The sequence below is a fragment of the Vombatus ursinus genome, unplaced genomic scaffold (genome assembly GCF_900497805.2).
Source record: "Vombatus ursinus unplaced genomic scaffold, bare-nosed wombat genome assembly UNPS02010548.1, whole genome shotgun sequence".
Classification (NCBI taxonomy): domain Eukaryota; kingdom Metazoa; phylum Chordata; class Mammalia; order Diprotodontia; family Vombatidae; genus Vombatus; species Vombatus ursinus.
This window is the reverse complement of record NW_020950326.1, coordinates 15466454-15489445: the sequence shown is the minus strand read 5'-3', so window position 1 is coordinate 15489445 and position 22992 is coordinate 15466454. Positions and strand designations below refer to the sequence as shown.

At 34.9% G+C, this 22992-nt stretch overlaps 1 protein-coding gene across 1 annotated transcript in view; it reads left to right on the top strand.

Annotated features, from left to right (window-relative positions):
• MAP3K2 (mitogen-activated protein kinase kinase kinase 2) overlaps positions 1-22992 on the top strand; it is a 101370-nt gene that overhangs the window by 70150 nt on the left and 8228 nt on the right. Inside the window, exons 8-15 of the mRNA XM_027854764.1 lie at positions 2744-2874; positions 3396-3475; positions 10131-10198; positions 10740-10832; positions 11495-11698; positions 14499-14647; positions 15046-15177; positions 17226-17355. Coding sequence (XP_027710565.1) covers positions 2744-2874; positions 3396-3475; positions 10131-10198; positions 10740-10832; positions 11495-11698; positions 14499-14647; positions 15046-15177; positions 17226-17355 — 987 coding nt within the window. The remainder of the gene's footprint in view (positions 1-2743; positions 2875-3395; positions 3476-10130; positions 10199-10739; positions 10833-11494; positions 11699-14498; positions 14648-15045; positions 15178-17225; positions 17356-22992) is intronic.

The following is a 22992-nucleotide window of genomic DNA, read 5'->3' as shown; positions in this document are numbered from 1 at the left end:
AGCTGTGTAACCCTGGGCAAGTCACTTAACTCTTATTTGCTCAGTTTCCTCATTTATAAAATGGGGGTGATAATAATAGCACCTGCATTCCAGGGTTGTTGTGAAGATTGAATGAAATAATCATTTTAAAGCACTTAGCACAGTGCCTGGCACGTAGCACATGACAGATACACACACACACACACACACATTATTTTGTTGATTGGTCATGTCCAACTCTTGGTAACCCAATTTGGGGTTTTCTTGGCAAAGATACTAGAATGATTTGCCATTTTCTTCTCCAGCTTATTTTACAGATGAAGAAACAGAGGCAAACAGGGTTAAATGACTTGCCTAGAGTCACACAGCTAGTAAGGGTCTGAGGATAGATTTGAACTCAAGTCCTCCTGACTCCAGAGCTTTTATTCTATCTACTACACTACACCACATAGCTGCCATATATGTGTAGTATATGTATATATGGATATACACACACATATTTGTGTGTATATATACACACAACATATATGTTAACTGTTATTAGCTAGCTGTTCTTCCCAGCTTTTGTTCCTAACTTTTCACACTGAGAATGTATTGGCATTTCTCTTACATGACAGTCATCCTCTCTCTCTAATCTTTAACCTTTCCCTATTTACTGGTTTCTTTCCCTACTGCCTTCAGATATATTCAAGTCTCTCCCATCTTTTAAGAAAACACATTCATTAGACCCTCCCATTCTCTCAGGCTATTGTCTAGGAAGCCATACTCTTGGGAAAAGCTGTCTGCATTCATTGCTTCCACTTACTTTCCTCACATTCTCTCTTTAGACCTTTGCAATATGACTTGTGACTTTATCACTCAATTAAAATTGCTTTCTCCCAAATTAATCAATAATCTCTTCATTGCCAAAGCTGATGATATTTTCTCAGACCTCAACTGCTTAACTTCTCTGCAGCATTTGACACTGTTGACTGCTCTCTTTCCTATCTGGCTTTTCTTAAAACCACTCTCTCCTGGTTCTCCTTTCTGTCTGATCACTCTTTCATGGTTCATTATCCTTATCGTGCTCCTACCTCTCTCCTCTTCACAACCTGGCCTCAGCCTGTATTTCTTGGTACGTTACACATTCTTCCCCTTCCTGTGCTCTGTTGTTCAGGCAAATTGGCCTTCTTCCTGTTCTCTTACACAGGGCACTCCATCTCCTAACACCATGACTTTGCAGGGTCTATCTCCCATCCCTGGAATATATTCCATCTTCACCATTGTATGTAGGATAAAATACGTAATCTGTGGGCTGTCACTTAAGTACTTGTCCAATCTAACTGTAACAGCTAATGGTGGTCTGTGCCACTACCTCTTGAATGAGAGGTGATGCATTTGAGATGCAGACTAACATACAACTTTGAATGTGGATAATGCACGACCATGGGAGAAAATAAATTCTTTCTAGTTAAAAAATTGGTGTCATGAAGAATCAGACATGACTGAACAACACCAAAAATTTAAACATAAAGTAATAACTATCTAGTTCTGACCTACATTTCTAACATCATTTTATATTGCTTCCCTTCACAAACTCAATTTCAGGCAAACTAGACTACACACATTCCCAGAGTTTAATACTCTGTCTCCTTCTTGTCCCTGTGAATTTACATGTAATTCTCCATTGCTGAAATGCACTTTCTTCTCATTGCTGCCTTTTAGAATTCTTGGCTATGTTCAAGGTTTATCTCCCATGTTGTCTCTTCCGTTGAAACCTTTCCTAATATCCCCAGTTAATAGTGTTCTCCCATCTCAATTTTCCTTTTATTATACACGCATGTATACATGTTACATCTCCCAGATCTCCTTGAGTTCAGGTAGTGTTTTGGTTTTGTCATTCTGTCCTCCCTTGAATAATGCTTTACATGTTCAATTCATTTAAGCCTGACTATTTTTAGAGATATCCCAAGAAGTAATTATATCTTTTAGGGTTCACCATATTTCGGCTTTCAGCTTTGCAAATTCAGAAAGATGTGGTAAGGATTTGGTAGATTGATTCATAAAAAGCAAAACTCAGAATAGATTGATTTATAAACCAAGATGCTAATTCATTTATACCAGGAGATATGTCTAGGATAAAGGCTGATTCTGGTCATCCATTCATCCTCATAGCCAGGCCTCTCAAGAAATCATATTACAGATCAGAAGGTTGTTTTTTGTTTTTGTTTGTTTTGATAAATAATTATAGCAAAGAGAGCTATGTTCTTCAAGGACATTTTTTAAAAATAAATTTTGATATCACTTGTTTCTTGTACTATCTACATTTCCTAATATTATACTTCTCTTTGCCCTCCCCACTCCCCTGGCACTCCTTAAATCAGGACTTCTTAAACTTTTTTGTGTGTCATAGAGCCCTGTGGCAGTTTGCTGAAGCTTATGGACTCTTCAGGCTAATGTCTTTAAATGTATAACAAAAAATAAAGGATTGCAAAGGAAAACAATTATTGAAATGCAATTATAAACTTTTTTTTTAAAAAAAGTTCACAGACCCCCAAGTTAAGAACCCCTACTCTATAGGAACCCAAGTGTTAGAGATAATTTATATTTTGCCATTGATTGACAACTTGAAATATTTAAGAATCTATTAGTATAAGTTAATTAAAGTATTCAAACTGTGGTTCAGAAATCTTTGTTAAGATAGAAAATAGAATATAAATAAACTTATTTACTGATAATTATATGTTCAGTATTTTAATGACTTTTTTTTTTTTTCAATCTGAAGTTCCTACTACTAGAGATAGAAGTTCACCTCCCCCTGGTTACATTCCAGATGAACTACATCAGGTTGCTAGAAATGGGTCATTTACTAGTATCAACAGTGAAGGAGAGTTTATTCCAGAAAGCATGGACCAAGTAAGTAAATTAATTGTATAATTGAGGGGCGGGGGGCTGTCAAGATCATGGAGCTTTTATTAACAAAGGTTTGCCAGGAACCTGATATGTATCTTATTTTGACCTATATAATCTGTAATAACTGTCTTCTCTAGTAAGTTGAACAGAGCAACTCCTGTTGCTCACTAAGTTGGGACTAGTTGTTTGTTTTTGTATAGAAAAATCTAGCTTATCAGTGTTTTTTATCTAAAAAAATTATGTCTGCTAATTCAGAGATTATCAGTGGTTTTATATGTGTTTCAGAGAGAAAAGGGGAAAGGCTAATAGAGTGATTATAATTTTCTGCTGTAACTCTGTGACATAGGAATTTGAGGGCTTTAAAAATTTTATTAGTATTTTTAAAATATTGCCATTTTGAGGTATTAAAGTGTAATACTTCTCTTTTTGGAAACATAAAGATAGTGACTTACCTGGAGAAACTAATTTTAAGCTTAACATCCAGAAACTTCTCCTTCAACATTATAATGATATTCCATTTCTAGATGTTGGATCCACTCTCATTGAGCAGTCCTGAAAATTCTGGCTCAGGAAGCTGTCCATCACTTGATAGCCCTCTGGATGGGTAAGGTCATGAGTGCTTATCTATGATAGATATTCAGAGAGATATGGGTGGCAGTGAAGGTAAATAAGAATATTATATTCTTAAGCTCAACTTTAGCAAGTCACTTAGTTTCTTTGGGTCTTCATCTTTAAAAATTGTTGGACCTCCATATCATCAAATATTCCTTTCAATGCTAAATACCTAAGTATCTTTTTTTTTCCCAAATGTGTTTAAAACAGCTTAAACTGAGAACTGAAGCTGATTTATGTTTCAGTTTTAGTTTTTTATATGCTCTTTTTAAAATATATAGGATTTTTACTCTGCCTGCTTCCAAAAACTCTTTAAAGTAGCATATGAAATTAACACTTTAAAATGAAATAATAAAAGAAACAAAAACTAGTTAAAAGGAACAGAGAAGTAATGTTGCAAATCAACAAGGGTGCGTAGACTACCCTAATATCTAGAGCTGAATTTAGCTCTGAATTTCCTGGAAGCTAAGGCAAAGAGGAAAACCCAAAAGTTAATCTAGAGAGACATACTTTTGCAGGCACTGAATTTAAGGAAGAATTATAATGTGTTTTTATAAAAGTAAGGAACTTTGCACAGCAGCAAAATTTCTAACATCCTTAATTCTGATTTATTTTGTGAAGCACAAAAAAGGATTTTCAAAGGATTGTTTCTTAAACTGACTATAAAAATTAAACTAAAGGAATAATTTTAAATCTTAATTCATCAATAAAGGCAAATCCACAGACATCAAGCATCTACTGCTAAATAAGCTAGGGTGCCCAGGAAAGATAAAAAATTTTACACATAAGGAAACTGAGACTAAGAGGTTAAGTAACTTGCCAATTGTCACATATCTTGGAAGTATCTGTGGTAGGACTCAAATTTAGGTCTTCTGACTACAAGTTCATTCTATCTCACCAAATCATAAGCATAAGAAAGGAGACCAAAATAATTGGAGAAATATTCGATTTTCATAGGTAGGTCAAGCCAGAGTAATGAAAATGGCAATACTACCAAAATTAATTTTCATAGTGCCATACCAATTAAACTAAAAAAGTTTTGCTTTATAGAGCTAAAAAGAGTTAATAACAAAATTCATCTGAAAGAGCAAAAGATCAAGAATCTCAAAGGAAAGAATGAAAAAAAGTAGAAAAAAAGGGGGCCTAGCAATACCAGATCTTAAACTACACCACATAGCATTTTCATCAAAGCGATTTTGTACTGATTCAAAAATAGAGAGATTGACCAATGAAACAGATGAAGTACACAACATATAGAAGCTTATGAATCTTAGTCTAGTGTTTAGTAAACACAAAGACCGTAGTTACTGGAGTAAGGACTCACTAATCAACAAAAATTTCTGGAAAAATTTAAAAGCAGCCTGGCAAAAATTAGATTTAGACCACCACTCAATACCATATACCAATATAAGTTCCAGCTGGTTTTAGAAACTAGATATAAAACGTCACACCAAGCGTAAGAAAGGTTATTCTGTCAGTAGTATGAAGGATGATTGACAGTGGGGATTATAGTAGTGCAAGTGATGGGTAGATTTTTAGGTGACATAAAGTAAAACAGGACCAAGGACAGAATCTTGGGGAAAACCCACAGTAAGATATCAGGAAGAGTATGAAAAAGCAGAGAGGAGTAGAGAAAGGAAGAGAGAAACAATAGAGTGATGTTTCTGAAATAAAGGGGGGGGAAGAATTTTTTAGTAAAGGATAGTGGTGAATGATGTCAGACGTTTAGTGAGATGAAGAGTGAAAACGCCATTAGATTAGTAATTGGGAGGTCAGATTAGTTTTAGCAGAGCAGAGGGAGCAAAAGTTAGATTGTGAGCAGTGAGTATAAGGAGGATATGAGTAAGCAGAAGTATCAAATGTAGAAAATGATTTTAAATTACTTAGCAGTGAAGGGGAGGAGAGAGTGAGAACATTAACTTGATGTTGACATCCTTAGGCAGATAACTCCTAAACCTTTATATACAACTCTAACCTCTTGTTAACACTCCATTTCCATGTCAACAGCTTCCTGCTAGACATCTGTACTTAGATGTCACATAGGTATCTCAAACTAAGTTTTCTAAAACTCTTCCATATTACCTTAATTTATTTTGATGGTACCACCATCTTCCCAGGCACCCAGGTTTGTAGCCTCACAGTTGTCCAAGACTCTTCCTTCTCCTTCTCTTTCACCTCTACCTTCTAATCAATTGCTAAGTCCTGTCAGTTTTACCTTCACAGTATTTCTCAAATCTGTCTTATTGCCACCACCCTAGTTTAGGCTTTCATTACCTCTTAGACTATTATGATAATATCCTAATTGATCTCCCTTGTTCCATTATCTTCCCTTTCCAGTTAGTATCCTTCATACTTCCAAAATAATCTTACCAATGTGCAAGTCTGCCCATCTCCCCTCCTTAAAAAACCATCAGTAGCTTACTGTTTGCTTCCAGGATAAAATATAAACTCCTCAACATGGCATGTAAACCCTCCACAATATGACTCCAGCCTGCCTTTTTATCCTTTATATTTCTCTTTCACGTGCTTTACATTCCAACCAAATTTACTCTCAGGTAGTGCCAGAATTCAACATTCCTTCTTCCACCTCTGCATTCACAGAAACTATCTCACTTGCTTGAAATGCACTCCCTTTTCATTGTTGCCTTTCCAAATCTGTGTCATCTTTTAAAACTCAGCTCAAATACCACCTACTCCATTAAGCCTATGCAATCCTCCTTCCCTTCACCAGGTATTAGTACCGTCTTTATCCTCAAATTACCTTGTATTTATTACTCATGTGTCTTTGTGAGAGTGTGTATTATATTACCTTAGCAGAATCTCAGCCCATTGCAAGTAGTAACATTTATTTTTGTCTTTGTCTCTTCAGTATAATAATTGAAGCTCAGACAGTGAGTGAAATTGTTTATCATATACAGAGACAGAAGAAAAAGGCAACAGACAGAACCTTGAGTAATTGTTATTTGACTTGAATAATAATAATTTTAAAGACTTAAGGAGAAAAGAAGGAGCCATCTAAGGCTATAGAGGAGAAGTTAGAGAATGAGGAGTAAAGCCAGAATAATATGATGTCTAGGAAGCCTAGGGAAGAAGGGATACCCAGGGAGAGATGGGGTGATAAGTGTCAGATGTTGCAAAGAGGTCAGACAGGCCAACCACTGAAAATTGACATTTTATATAGCAAATTAGGAAATGATTGCTGTATTTTGAGAAATTCAATGCAGTGGGTAGGGACAGATGCCAGGACACAAGGAATTGAAGTGAGATACAAACATCTTTAAATCATTCTCTGTACCCTAATGATAGTATCTACAACTGAGTATGGATGATGTGACAGGTACAAATATATAGTGCTTCAGTGGAACTATGATTTCATCCATGTGCACTTCATGGGTACAGATTGCCACTATTCATACTTTTTTAGCCTGTTATTCTTGTCCATGCCCTCACATTAACCCTCTAAAGAGGACATTAAACTTATCAGAAGGCCTCTTTTTTTTTTGCTTCTTATCAAAGAAATTTATTTGCAAGTAAATAAACAGGTTCTTTTGCAATGTTTTGGAAAAACAAACCCACAAAACAGATTTTTGTGTACTTTCAAAATAAAATAAGGAAACCCCCAAAGTATTTACAGAATTGCACAAACAAAAGTCAAATTGGAAAACATTCTTTCTATGATGATTTAGAAAAGATCCACCCCTGCTCCTGATGCACATTTCTGAACTCAAGAACTGTACAAGTTCAGTTCCCACAGTTTAGCATAATTCCCATCCTGGCTTTTGACATTAAACGCCCCCAAAAGATGAGAATCCAACCCCAAGATAAAAATAAAGACAAAATAACAGCCCCTCCCCAATGCACTATGAACAACTATCTCCTTTACTGTGGCATCTACAAGAAGTGATTTAATCATGGATACTGCATGACTCATGGGCTCCTGGAAAAAGTTTGTTCTACCTGGAGTTCATGATACTGTGTATTGCATTTTCTGATCTGGACCTTAGGAAGGAAAATCCTGTCAGTATAAAACCAACATCCTCAATCCTTGTTTTGGCAAGTATTACCCTGCTTCATGTTTCCCTCTCAAATACTTTGCTTTAAAAACACATTTTTTTTTGGATCATTTGAAATCCTCATGTGCAGTGGAGCAACTTATTATTTTGACTAACCATTCCAGAGACCTTTTTTTAAATCTTTTAACATATTGTTTATACTAGAGCAGTAGTTGGGTTATCTCTCTGTTATACCTTTTTTCCAATGTTGCTTTTCTTTTTCAGGGTATAGACTCTTTTCCTTTTGTTTGGGCTTCCTCTTTCCTATCTCAAAGGATTTTCAAATTTAAAATCAAAATAAAATACAATTATTTAAAAAAAACCAAGAAGATAAAAGCTGTTAGTAATTGCCCTGGAACAGCTAAGTTGAAGTAGGATTTCCTCAGTATCTTTGAGGAGAGAAGATTGTAAGTTTCTAGTTTGCAGGTTAAGGGCTCCAGGAAGAGAGCCCTTCAGCTGGTGCCAAAGATTTGGTAACAGACCAGAGATTTGCCCTTTATATACCTGAGAAAGGAGAGACAAACTATCCAGTCGACACAAGGTTCTCCTTACTTTTGAGACAGCTTTAGGCGATAATAGCAGGTGCCAAAATACAGTACTCTCAAACTTATAAATATTTTTATTTGTTTAAGTATCTCTTATCTGCTAAATCCATTGGTCATTCTTAGTCCTCATACAAATTGACTTCTCTGCAGCTTTTGATGATACCAACTATCATCTCTTTCCTTCACTTCTATGAAGCTATTCCATCCTGATTTTCCTTTTACCTGTCTGATTACTCTTTAAACTCCTTTGATGGTCTGTTCCCTTAAATATGAGTGTCCCACAGGACTGTACCCTGGTCTTCTCAGTGCTCTCTTGGTGGTTTCAGCAGCTTCCATGAATTCAGTTAACTTTACACAAATGACTCCTCAAATATATTCCAGCATAAACTCCCCTGATTTCCAATCCCATATCACCAACTACCTGTTAGGCATTCATCTCTACCTAGATGTCCTGCTGACATCTCAAACTCATCTAAACTTACCCTTCCAAATCCTTCCAGTCACCTATATTTGCCACTTCAGTTTCATTTTTGACTCTTTCCTTTCTCCTGCTCTTTCTTTCTCTTTTCCCTAACCTCAGTCTCCATAGCCACTTGCCACGTCTTGTGGATTTTACTTCTTATGCCATCTCTTGCATCAGTCAATCAATAGATATTTAATATATCTACCCTCTTCTCTCTATACATATTGCTATTACTCTAGTATGGTACTTAATCACCTCTCTCCTATACTATTTATATTAGCTTTTTAATTGATCTTCTTTCCAGCTTTTTGACTTTCTAATCTGTCCTCCCACAACGTCCAGAATAATCTTTCTGAGGCACGTTTGATCATCATCTTTCTCAAGCTCAAAAACCTTAAATGGTTCACCTTTGCCTAAAGTACAAAACACAAACCCTTTAGCCTAGCATTTTAAGGTCTTTCAGAGTTTGGCCCTGACCTTCATTTGCAGCCTTATTTCATTCTGTTCCCCTACAGGAACTTTGTGTTCTAGCCAAATTGGACCGCTAGCCATTTCTCAGATATAATACTCCATCTGTTAACTCCATACATTCACACAGGCCATTCCCATCCCCTGGATGTGCTTTCTCCCCATCTCTGCTTCTTTGAATTTTTTTCTTCTTTCAAGGCTATGCTTAAGTGTCACCCACTAATTCTCTCCCACCTCAGTTTTCCTCGTACTATACTTATTTGTGGATATGGTGAATCCTTCCAAAACAATGGAAGCAAGTACCTTGAGGGAAAGGACTATTTATTCTTTTTTTTCTTTTGTAGTCTCAGCACCTAGCACAGTGCCTAATATGTGGGTATTTACTAAGTGTTTTGAGTTGAATTGTCTTGAATGTACATTTGGCACCATATTCTTGGAGATCATTGTAGCTCTGCTTAAAGGTTCCTTGATATGTGGACTTGGAACTTTTAAAGTTTTGTTAAATATATTTGCCTTCCATAGAATAAAATGGCTGGTTTTTTTTAGGCAGAGGAGAAACTAGTTGCTTCTGAGATCTTTGCTAAAAGTACTCCGTGTCTTGGTTTCACAGAAGTAATTCTTATGGTATACATTCTGCTATAGCTCACAAGAATGGAGCGTAATGATCTTTGGGGAAATCTGCAGTTCCTTGAACCTTCTGAAAATTTGTGAAAGTAATGTGTTGAAATATGTCATAGATGTAGTATCAGATCATGATACATACTTAATTTTCAGATGCCCACATATGTGGAATGTGTGGTTGTCATATATAACTGGTTTGATAAATGGAAAGCAAAACTGGCAAGTTTTTTTCCTATATAATGCTAAATAGCTGGAGTAACTGATTTTTTTCACCTTTAGCTGTCTTGATAGACAAAGCCTTTGCCTATAAACTACCTCACTATTAGGATACTCCTTTAACGCCACACCTCAATGTGTCATCACATATATAGAAAGTTTATGAGTGGAATTTCAGGGGCAGTTCCAATAATTTTAATATTTTGGATTCCAATATTGCTCATTAAAATTTGTATTTGCCATTACTAATTTTTTTTTGTACATTACATTTTACATTTGTAGTGACAGCTATCCCAAAACTCGAATGCCAAGAGCACAGAGCTATCCAGATAATCATCAGGAATTTACAGGTTAGATTATATGATTCCAGATATTAAAATTTTTTACTTTATATTTAAGCTGGCTTTTTTATGTAAATGGAAAAATATTAAGGAAAATTTTTAAATTTGCAAAATGCTTTTTTTCAATGGGGAACAGTTTATAAAGTACAGTCTGTTTTAAGTCATGCCTACCTATGAAATTATTTATCCAAACTTAATGGGAGAAAGGACTATTGAAAGATATGCAGAGAAATTAGTATGCTTTGCTATCCTTATGTATAGGGGAAGACTTCCTGAGATATGTTTTGGACTAATTTTTTAATAGCTAGATTGTGGTATGTATATATGTACATGTATGTGTATGACTGTCTAGAAAATGTCTAAGCTAAATTGATGCAATGTAGAAAGTTGTGTTATTTTGTAAGGTAAAAATAACATACTCTGTTAGGTGTGGGGTTTTCAGGTTTTGGTTTGGTTTTTTTTGTGTGTGTGTTTTTTTGGTGAGGCAGTCGGGGTTAAGTGAAGATTACTTTTTTTAAAAAGTTTTTTAAAGATTACCTTTTTCTGTCAGATTATGATAATCCTATCTTTGAGAAATTTGGAAAAGGAGGTACTTATCCAAGAAGATACCATGTATCATATCACCATCCAGATTATAATGATGGTAAGTTTCTTGGCATTTTGAATTCAGAATCTATAGCAAAATTCTATTTTTAATGCTGCTAGAAATGCTTTTTTTTATCCCCCAAAATGAAAGCTAAATTCTTAAGGAAGATTTGAGTAAGCTTTTCTTTCATTTTAAAATTAAGATTTTTATCCAGATTCATTGCTATTAATTATTCAAATAAGATAGTGTTTTTCCAAATAAATTGCTAGTTTCTTGTTTTTCATAAAAATTTGTTTTTACGAATTAACATTGGTCCTTAGGCATTCGGTTTTGTAACTTTCCCAAAAAGTATATGAAATTGGCTAGTACCTTCACATGAAGTCTACTTAATAATATCTTCATAACAAAAGCCATTCTTATCTCACAATGGCCTTTGGTTTCTGTTGCCTGTCCAGTTCTCTCATCCATTTCTGCTTCCACCTATTCTCTTCCCTAGTTTCCTTATTTTTTTTAATAATGTTCTGTGTCACACATATATAACCTTAAATTAATTCTTTGTAGAAAAGCTAATAGAATGTAGTCATATGACTGCTAATGTTAACGTTACCTGGTTTAGACACAGAAAAAACTTGTATTATTCCTTCGACTACAAATTTTAAATGATTTAAACTCTAGCACCATTAATAAATTATAATGTAATTTTAAAAATTATTTTATAGGTCGAAAAACTTTTCCAAGGGCCAGAAGGACTCAAGGGAACAGCTTTCGTTCTCCAGTCAGTTTCAGTCCTACTGATCATTCATTAAGTACCAGCAGTGGAAGCAGCATCTTTACTCCAGAGTATGAGGATAGCCGAATGAGAAGGGGAAGTGATATAGAGAATCCCACTCTGACTGTAATGGACATAAGCCCTCCCAGCCGTTGTAAGTAGTAGTAATTGGTACACTAAAATTTTTAGTAGAAACTTCAAGATTTTAAAGCTCTGAATGTCTTACCCGTAAATGCCATGAAACTGCTTCCCTCAAAGCTATATGTTCTCAATCTGAGGCCAAGGAATGGTCTCTCAGGATAGTGGAAGATTGGAGCATCAGCACGGTGCCACTCCCAGTTACTCTGGGAGATTCTACTCTGCTGCTCTTTTATTTTAATGAGGAAAGTGTCACTGCCAATTGTGTAAAAATTAATAAAAAAATTTACTAAGATTTCTTTCATTGCTCATTTATAAATATGTTGCCTTTTCTTTCTCTCTACTCCAACCATATAATTGTAATTCTGTGTTTTTAATTAGTTTTTATTGTAATCTTTTGTTTTTATACACCATCATAATTTCTCCCACTGCTCTTCCTCTTCCCTCCCAGAGAACCATCCAATGTAATAAACAATATTTAAAAATTTTTTTTTTAGGCGTTAGGGTTAAGTGACTTGCCCAGGGTTACATACCTAGTAAGTGTCAAGTGTTTGGTCTGAAGTCAAATTTGAACTCAGGTCCTTCTGACTTCAGAGCCAGTGCTCTATCCACTGCGCCACCTAGCTGCCCCTAAAAGATGTTTTGGTTTTTTTTTTGTTTTGTTTTTTTAAAGAAAAAGAGGGGGGAAATCAGCATAACTGATCAATACATCAAAAAAAAATGTATGTAATATACAATATTTATGGACCTCCCGCCTTTGAAAGGGGTGGGAGTGGGGAGAAAATGTCTTCTCCTATCTTATCTTTTGAGCCGTGCTTTTTCTTTATAATTTTGCAGCATTCAGTTTTGACTCTTTTATGATTGTTCTTTCCATTTACATTGCTGCTATTATTGTGAATATTGTTTTCTTGGCTTTGGTCTGCAGTAGTTCATGTAGATCTCTCCTTGCTTCTCTATATTCATCACATGCCTCATTTCTTACAGTAGAGTAATATTCCATTACATTCAAGTATCATTATTTGTTTAGCCATTCCCCAGTAAATGGACATCTACTTTGTTTCTAATTCTTTGCTATCACAAAAATTGCTGCTATAAAGATTTTGATATATATGAAGACTTTCCTCTTATCAATAGCCTTCTTGGGGTATAAAGCTAGTAATGGAATCTCTGGGTCAAAAGGATATTTTAGTCACTTTATTTGCATAATTCCAAATTGCTTTCCAAAATGGATATACTGATTCAAAGCTCTGCCAAAAATGCACTGTCTGTCTTTCTACAACCTCTCCAACATTGACTATTCCCATCTTTTGTTACCTTTGCCAGTTTGCAGAATATAAAGTAAAGCCTCAAGGTTGTTTTTATTTGCATTTCTCTTATTAGTGGTTTGCTACATTTTTTACATGGATGTTAATAGTTTGCAGTTTTTCTTTTGAAAACTATTCATATCCTTTCATGGCCTATCTTTTGAGAGTGGTTTTTGGGCCTTTAAATATCTTAGATATCACAGTCTTATCAGAGAAATTTGATATAAAATTTTTCCCTCATTCAGCACTTCCCTTCTTATTCTAGATACATTAATTTTGTTTGTACAGAGGCTAAGTTGTTATTCTTTAAATATAATTTCAGCTCAGCTAGTGGCTATAACTCTGGCAGGGAGAATTTCCTTTTTCTTGGCCACATGCTCTTATCCACTTCTCCACCTAGCTCCCTCATTAAGGTTCATTAGTGTACTTGCATGTAGGTTTTCTAAGCTTCAAGTGCCATTGTTATAAGTTTGAATTTCTTTTCCAAGAATACAAATAGAAATTCATAGATGGATTTTATAGTGAAGACTTAACCAATCTCTTTATCTAGTGTCCTGGGTTGTGAGGATATTCCTGCTAAATTTATCTCATAATGAGAAGAGTATGGTGTTTGGCTCTCTTGTGAATGCTATGGAAATCACTTAGCCTTCATTTCAAAGTAGTGATAATATCAATAATTCAAATCGTACGGTTTATTTTATTTCATTTATATTTAAAGTTTAATACTTCATTACCCTAAGATGTGAGTTTTTTCAACTTACAAAGCTTATAAAAAAGATATGATTTAAGATTCTTTAAAGTGTGTTTTAGAGTAGAATCATAAGATCATGGATTCAGAACTAGAAGGGCCCTCAGAAGCCTTCAAGTCCAAATGCCTCATTGGAAGCATTGGAGGTTAGGGAGGAAACTAAGGGGAGAGAGATTCAGTTTATTTCCCAAGGCCACATAACAAGTAAGTGTCTGAAGCACAATTTTAAACTGAGGTCTTCCTTTTTCAAGTCCAGCACAGGAAAGGACTAACAGCAGAACAGATAAAGTGCTTTGCCTCTTAACTTCCATTTTGGTATTTTGTCATTAATAGAAGTGTGGTACTTAAATATTAGAATATTTAGCACTTTAAAAATTCAACTGATTTTTGGTTGCCTTTGGATTCTGTGGCCAAAAGCTTATCAAGAACATTTGTTACAGAACATACTTTCTTTGGTGATCTTGTGGCATTTCTTAAAATCAACTTGTAATACTTTCAACTCCTTTTTCTATTATTTTTCCTACCTTGGACCTGCTAAACTAAGAGCAACACTTTTCCAAAGAAGAAATAAAAGAGTACATGTCTTTGGTTTAAAAATTTTTCATAAATTCTCTGAAAGGTGGTAACCAAGATATGCCCTTTAAAGCTTTTCTTGAATAGCTAAATATGTATTAATTTAACTTTAATGCCCTTACTCATTTGATTTCTAATTGTTTGTTTATATTGTTAACTATATCCTACTAAGTAAAAGATCTATTTTTCAGCACCACGAGCACCAACTAACTGGAGACTGGGCAAATTGCTTGGTCAGGGAGCCTTTGGCAGAGTATATTTATGTTATGATGTTGATACAGGAAGAGAGCTTGCTGTTAAACAAGTTCAGTTTGACCCTGATAGTCCAGAGACTAGCAAGGTAAGAACCATCATATAAACTGCAATTACATCTTTATATTTTTAGCGAATTAAATGTAATATGCAGTGGCATTTCCTACTTTCTCTTAACATAAATTATTTCAGTTCTTCATTGAAAGGTTTTGGTATAAATCATTCTAAAATTTTTATTATAACATGAATTTTCCTTTTCAGTGAAACAAATGAAAAATCTGATTCAATATAGTTTTAACCATTAATCATAGATAAAGTTTCTGCTATCAAAGGCATGTTGTTTATGGGTGTTTTATAGTGTGTTATTTCCCAATGGATATTTTCAAGCAAACTGCATCATTTTCATCATCTAGATTAGTTATGTCACATCTTTTGGCTGTAATTGTTCTAGGAATTTTATAAACTTTACTATAAATTATGTTTCAGGAAGTAAATGCACTTGAGTGTGAAATTCAGTTGTTGAAAAACCTGCTGCATGAGCGAATTGTTCAGTATTATGGCTGCTTACGTGATCCCCAGGAAAGAACACTTTCCATATTTATGGAATATATGCCAGGGGTGAGTTAGTAAAGCTTTTAAGAAAGTATTTGTTATTCAAGGTATGTCTTAAAATAAAGACCATACAAAAGTTTTAGACCCAAAGTAATCTTTTTGTTAATAAATGGATAGTCTAATGACAAAGAAAGGCTAGGAGAATATGCAAGCTTAAAGGAAAAGTTAAATGAGTTATAGGAGGAAATCGTAAAGCTATACTAGTAGGGGACTTCAACTTTCTCTTCTTGAAACTAGATAAATCTAAGAAAAACTAAACAAGAAAGAGTTAAGGAGATGAATAGAACTTTAGGAAAGTTAGATAAGCTAGACCTCTGGAGAAAATTGAATGGGAATAGATAAGAATATACTTTTTTCTCAGTAGTCCATGGCGCCCACACAAAAATTCACCCTGGGCATAAAAAAACCTCACAACCAAATGCAGAAAAGCAGAAATATTAAATGCATCCTTTTCAGATCATAATGCAATAAAAATTACATTCAGTAAAGGAGTGTGTAAGCCTAATTTAAAATTAATTTAAAAGTACTTAGTCTGCACAGATAGATTTGAAAAAAGTAAAGAAAAAAAGATCTTGTGTCTCTCTCATAAATGAAATAAAGGTCTTTATCACTGCTTTCCCAATGGGACTGTGGTTCTAGAGAGCTGTCTTCATTTTCTCTACCACACACTTGTTTCTGGACTTACCTGTATTCTTGACTGTATCATATGTGATGCATTACTCAGACTTACCTACCTATGAGCAAAGAAAACTCTGAAGTTGAAAATAAAAACCAGAAATCCCACAGACCCTAAAATATATAAAACTACATTATGCATATAAGCTCTGAATTCAGGTCCTAGTGGCTTTCACAGAAAAATGAATGAAAGCCCTGCCCATTTTTTATATAAGAAAAGTGCTTTAGTATATATTGCAGCCACCATGAGCATCCCAATAAAGTGCACCACATGCTGCAGACCATCAAAAAAAAGAATTGGAAACTAAATAATCTAATCCTAAAGAACAAATCATTGAAGCAACCTGTAATTTCATTAAAGAAAATAACAGCAATGAGACAACAACATAACCAAAATTTTGGGGATGCAGCCAAAGCAGTGCTTAGAGGAAAATTTGTATTTCTAAATACTTGCATCAAGAAAATAAAGACAAAGCAGATCAATTAATTGAGCATAGAACTTTAAAAAAAAACCCTAGAAAAATAAATTCTAAATCCCCAATTAAACACCCAAATTGGAAATCCTGAAAATCAAAGGAGAGATGAATAAAATTGAAAGAAAAGCATTGAACTAATACATAAAACTAAGATCTGGTTTTATAAAGAAAAAAAAAACCAATAAAGTAGATAAACCATTGCTTAATTTGATTTTTAAAAATTTTTTTTAAAAGATGAAAACAAATTACTAATATCAAAAGAAAAAGGTAAATTCACCACTAGTCAAGATGAAATTAAAGCTATTAGCTATTAGGAGCTATTTTGCCCAGTTATATGCCAATATTCTGACAGTGTAAGCGATGGGTGAATACAAAAATATAAATTGCCCAGATTAACAGAAGGGGAAATAGCATATTTAAATAACACCATCTTAGAAAAAGAAATTGAACTGGCCAGCAATGAACTCTATAAGAAAAAATTCCCAGGCAGATGGATTCACAAATGAATTCTACTGAACATTTAAAGAATAATCAATTTATGATGTCAATTTTAACTAAAGATTTATCTTTTAACTAACTGTGATTTATTACCACCTAAAGTGTTAGATTAATTAATCAAGTAAGAAAATACTAATAATTGTGTCAATAGGGAAAAAAAACCCAAATGTTTATCTATGATGATACAAGTACAGCATGTTTTTGGCTATTTCTGTTTTCCTAAGGTTTAATTATCATCATTCTAATTACAGTAGTCCTCTGGGAGGACTGAAAATAAATACATAGAAACGCTGATGATTTATGAGGGTTTATTTTATATCCTACTATTTTACTAAGTACTATACTTCTTAATAATGTGTCATACTCTTTTCTCTCTCTTTTTTTTTTCTCTCTCTCTCAACATAGGGTTCAATTAAGGACCAGTTAAAAGCATATGGAGCTCTTACTGAGAATGTGACCAGGAAATATACCCGGCAGATTCTGGAGGGAGTTCACTACTTGCACAGTAATATGATTGTACATAGAGATATTAAAGGTTAGGATTAACGCATTTTTATTTTTAAACATATTTATATTCTATATTTAAATAAATTTGTAAAAGGTTTGGGTTTTTTTAAAGATTAAAAATGGCTTTATTAGTGAATTTCAGAAGCAGAATTAAAATCCTCAGAATAAAAAAGTCAGTTGTAATGAAAAAAGTTATTAGTGCGAAATATTGACCTACCCATAAAAAGGTAATGTTAATGATTCTGTACTTCAGGAAATAATAATAGCTTTCTAATTTCCATACTATTTTATGGTTTTTAGTGTGCTTTCCTCACAACAGCACAAGTAAATAAATAATACAAGCATACTTAAATTTTAGATGAGACAATTGAAACTTTGTTGATTTCAACAAAATAATTCTCCCAAAGTCACAAATATGAAGTGTCAGAGGCATAATTGTAACTTGTTAGGTCTTCTGACTCTAAGCCCCAGTGCCTTTTAATATGATTGGAACATAATTAGAAAACCAACAGTTAAATAATCAAAAACCATTTATTAAGCATTTATTGTGTGCCAGGCACTCTGTTAAGTGCTAGAGATACAGAGAAAAAGCAAAATGGCCCCTGCACTCAAGGAGATTTTCTAATGGAAGAGACAACTTGTATGTAAATAGAATAGGTGGAAGGTTACCTTAGAGGGGAAGGCAGTAGTAACTGGGGAGAAAGGGAAAGTTCGTCTATAGAAAGTGTCATTTAAGCTGAATTTTGAAGGAGAGACAACATCCAAAGAGCTGTGTACTAACAAGCTATATACAGGATAAATAGGAAATAATCAATAGAATGAAGGTACTAGAATTAAAAGAGATTGGAAAAGATTTCCTGTAGAAGGTTAGATTTTAACTGAGATTTGAAGCAAGCTGGAGAAGCCAGGAGGCAGGGATGAGGAAGGGGAGAATATTCCATGCATGAGGGGCAACTAGTCAAAATGCCTGGAGTTAGTAGATGAAATATCTAATTTGAGGAAAAGCAAGGAAATCAGTGCCACTGGAAGGAAAAGTATTTGGTGAGGGGAGGGAGACCGTAAAATATAGGAAGATGCAAAAGGTGGGAGCAGGGATGCAAGGACTTTAAACACCAAACAGAGGATTTTATAATTCACACTGGAGGCAATAGGTAGACACTGGAGTTATTGAGTAGGGTGGTGGCATGGCTATACCTGAACTTTAGGAAAATTACTTTAGCAGTCAAGTGGAGGATGGACTATAGTGGAAAAGGACTTGTAGTGAGCAGACCAATCAGCAAGCTATCTCAGTAATTCATGTGTGAAGAGAGATAGGTGCACCAGGATAATGACAGTATTGGAGGAGAGATGTTAAAAGGTAAAATTGAAAGGCCTTGGAAACAAATTGAATATGTAAGAGTGAGGACTCAAGGATGGCACCTACATTGTGAGCCTGAGGGACTAAGAAAATAATTATGCCCTAAATAGTCATAGGGGAAGTTTGAAAGGGGAGAAAGTTTGGAGACAAGGGGAAGATTTTGAGTTCAGTTTTGGATATGTTAAATTAAGACGTTCACAGGACATCCAGTTCAGAATGTCTAATAGGCAATTGGAGATGCAAGATTGGAGGTCAGCAGAGAGGCTAAGGCTGGATAACTAGATCTGAGAATCCACAGCAAAGAGATAATTGAATCCATGCAATCTGATGAGAACGCCAACTGAAATAATAGTATAAAGAAAAAGGAGCAGGATTTCCTTCCTCCCTTTTCAGCTTCTTACATGTCATCTTCCTCTTAGATGGTGAACTTCTTGAGAATGGGGATGATTTTATGCCATTCTTTGAATTCCTAGCATTTAACAGTGCCTGGCACATGGTAGGCACTTAATAAATGTCTCTTGACTTTGACTGTGACTCCAGTGTCCCAAAAATCTAGTAAGAAGAGAGTTTCAAAGAGAAAAGAGTGATTGACAGTGTCAGAGGCTGCAGAGAAGTCAAGAAGGTTAAGGATTTTCTTCTTTCTCATGGTTCCTCCCATTGGTTCTAATTCTTCTTTACAACATGACTAATGTGAAAATATGTTTAATATGAATGTATATATAGAGCCTATATCAGATTACATGCCATCGTGGTAAGGGAGGAGGGAAGGAAGGGTAAGAAAATTTAGAACTCAAAATCTTAATGGAAGTGAATGTTGAAAACTAAAAATAAATAACTTTTTAAAAAAAGTTTTTAAAAAAGAGGATTGAGAGAAGTCCACTGGATTTGGCAATTAAGAGATCATTGGTAACTTTAGAGAAAGCCATTTCCACTGAATGATGAGGTCTGGAAGCCAGATTGTAGGGAGTTAAGAAGAGATTGAGAGGATCTTAAACTATACTACAAAACTGTAATTGTCATAATGTTTGATAAACCTAGAGATCCCAGATATTGGAGCATGTTCAATAAAAAACTGTTGGGGGGGCAGCTAGGTGGCGCAGTGGATAGAACACTGGCCCTGAAGTCAGGAGTACCAGAGTTCAAATCCGGCCTCAGACCAGACACTTCACACTTACTAGTTGTGTGACCCTGGGCAAGTCACTTAATCCCAACTGCCTAAAAACAAAACAATAAAAACTGTTAGGAAAACTAGAAAGCATTGTGGCAGAAACTAAAGTAGAGTACAACATTTCATACCATATACCAAGATAAGCTCCAAATGGGCATATGATTTAGATGTAAAAGGTAATATCATAAGCATATTAGAAAAGCATAAAAGAAATTACATGTCAGGTATATGAATACAAAGTTCCTGATCAAACAAGAAATCAAGAGGTTCAATGGAGGTAAAATGTACAGTTTTAATTACATAAAATTTAAAAGTTTTACACAAAATCAAACAATGCAATTAAAATTAATAGAAAATCAGGAAATGGACATCTTTGCAGCAAATTTTTCTAATAAAGGTCTCATTTCTAAGCTGTAGAGGGAACTGAATAAAATTTCTAAGAATAAGAGCCACTCATCAGTTAATAAATGGTCAAATGATATGAATAGAGAGTTTTCAGGGGAAGAAATCAAAGCTATAGGTATATGAAGAAATGCTTTAAAAACATTAAATAGAGAGCTGCAAATGAAAACAACTCTGAGATACCACCTCACACCCATCAGATTGGCCAAGTTAATCAAAAAGGAAAATGACATGCAGAAAGGGCAGTGAGAAAACAGGCACTTAAATGTACTATTGGTAGATCTATGAACTGATCCCACCATTTTGAAACTTATGTCCAAGAAGCTATTAAACTGTATATATTCTTTGATGCAGCAATACTGCTACTAGGTCTATACTCCAAAGAGACCAAAGAAAGAGGAAGATAACCCATATGTTCAAAAATATTTATAACTGCTTTTTTTTTTTTGTGGTAGTAAAGAATTAGAAACTGAAAGGATGACCATCATTTGGGGAGTGACTAAATAAGTTGTGGTATGTGAATATGTTAGAATATTTTTGTACTCTAAGAAATAATGAAGGGGATGGTTTCAGAAAAACCTGATAAGACTTAATATGAACTGATGCAAAGTGAAATGAGCAGAACCAGAAGAACACAGTTACAGCAATGTTGTAAAGACAATCAACTCTGAAAGACTTAGGAATTTTGATCAACACAATGACCCACCACAGTTCCAAAGAACTCATGTTGAAACATTCTGTCCACCTCCCGTTACAAAAGTGATAGACTCAGAGTGTAGATTGAAATATATGTTTTATTTTATTTTTTATTTTCTTTCTTTTATATATATATGGCTAATATGGGAATTTGCTTTGCTTGACTATTTGTAATAGGCTTTGTTTTTCTTACCTTCTCAGTGATTGGGGAAAGGGAAGAAAAAGAATTTGGAACTGACAGATTTTTTAAAATTAAACTTAAGTAAAAGAAAATATCAAGAAAGAGAGGAAATGGAGGCATTTATTATAGATGATTTTCTCAAAAAAGTGAGCCAAAAAGGCAGGAGAAATATGGGATGATAGCAGGGGTAGGTGAATGGAGTGAGGGTTTTTGAGGATGGGAGGCACAGGCATGTTTATAGGCAATAGGCTAGCAGCAAGTAGAGAGGGAAAGATGGAAGATAGGCAAGAGAATGGGGATGATAAAAGGTCCAGTCTAATAGGAGAAGATGAGATGGAATAGGATCACTTGTGTGTGTAAAGGAATTTGCTTTGGCAAGGAAAAGAGCCACCTCATCATTTAAGATGGGGCAAAGAAAGCAGTCGTGGCAAAAGGCATTCAGGTGATATGAGATAAGAAGGGGAGAAAAGGCAGCTCTCAGCAAATAGCCTTAACTTTTTCAGTAAAATATGAGGCAAGGTTCTCAGTGGAAAGAAAGTGGGAAAAGGACCCATAGGAAGTTTAAGGAGGGTTGAAGAGGTTTCAAAGAGCCACTGTGGTGAGTGGGATGGTGAGTTAATTAGGGAGGTATAAAAGGATTGACTAACAGTGGTGACAGCCTAGTTGAGGTAATGTAACATAAATTTGTAGTGAACTCAGGGTATGGGATACATTCTGTATCATGTGCTTCAGAGCCAAGGAAGCAGATGGTAAGAGTGATCTAGAGCTAAGGCTTGTCAGGGCATAGTTCAGCAGTATAATAAGAGGGCAAGAGACTCAAGAAAGAGTGTAAAGTTGAACTTACTTACCAGAAGGTCAAGATGGAGAAAGGAGAGATTATCTAGTGCAGGAGTAATAGCCTACTAGAAAACTGAGAGATCAAGGGATTGAAGGGATTTCTCCACTCATGCAGCCAACCCCCCAGGTTTGTGGCTCTTTGTGGCTCATGTTCTTCACTTTGGAGCTAGAGCGTTTTTATTAGTACATATAATTTAGTACATATAAAAACATCCAGTTTTTGTTTTTATCTCAATGGTTATCAAAGATGATCACAAACAGTAAACCCATAAAAAAATCAGTTGTTATTCAGTGAGACTATGTGACACATTTCTAAACTGATTTTTTCTAAGCTTCTTTCTTTTCTTTGAGCTTCTGTCTCTAGTTTGTGGAAAGCCACAGCTTTCCAGGTAAAATGCAAAGATATAACCTCTTCTCCATCTAAATCTATCTCACTCTCAGACCATGTAGCACCATCTTTAATAAGAAGCATTCATGGAGCACTCATTGTGTGCAGAAACTATGCTAAATACTGGAAACATAAAGACGTATTAGATATTTTCCCTGCCCTTCAAGAACTTAAATTCTAATTCTGAAATTGGGACACAGACACACATCAAGAGATTAAAAAAAAAACGATACAAGGTAGCTTAGGCTAAGTGACAAATAAGTGGCACAGATGGTAATTGCTATCAGAGTTAAAGGAAGAAAGAGCAGGGTGAGTTAAACTGGTCGGTGAAGGTCAAACTCCCCGAAGAGTTAGCACTATAGGACTTGAACTGAAGCTTTGAGTAGAACTTAGTGAAGAGAAGGAGACAAAGCCTTCTAAGCATTGAAACAGTGTGAACAAATTCCAATGAAATTAGTCTGCCTGATTCTAGGGCTGTGTCCCAAAGAGATCATAAAAATGGTGAAAGGACCCACATGTACAAAAATATTTATAGCAGCCCTTTTTGTGGTGACAAAAAATTGGAAATTGAAGGGATGTCCATCAGTTGGAGAATGGCTGAACAAGTTGTGGCATATGAATGTAATGGAATACTAT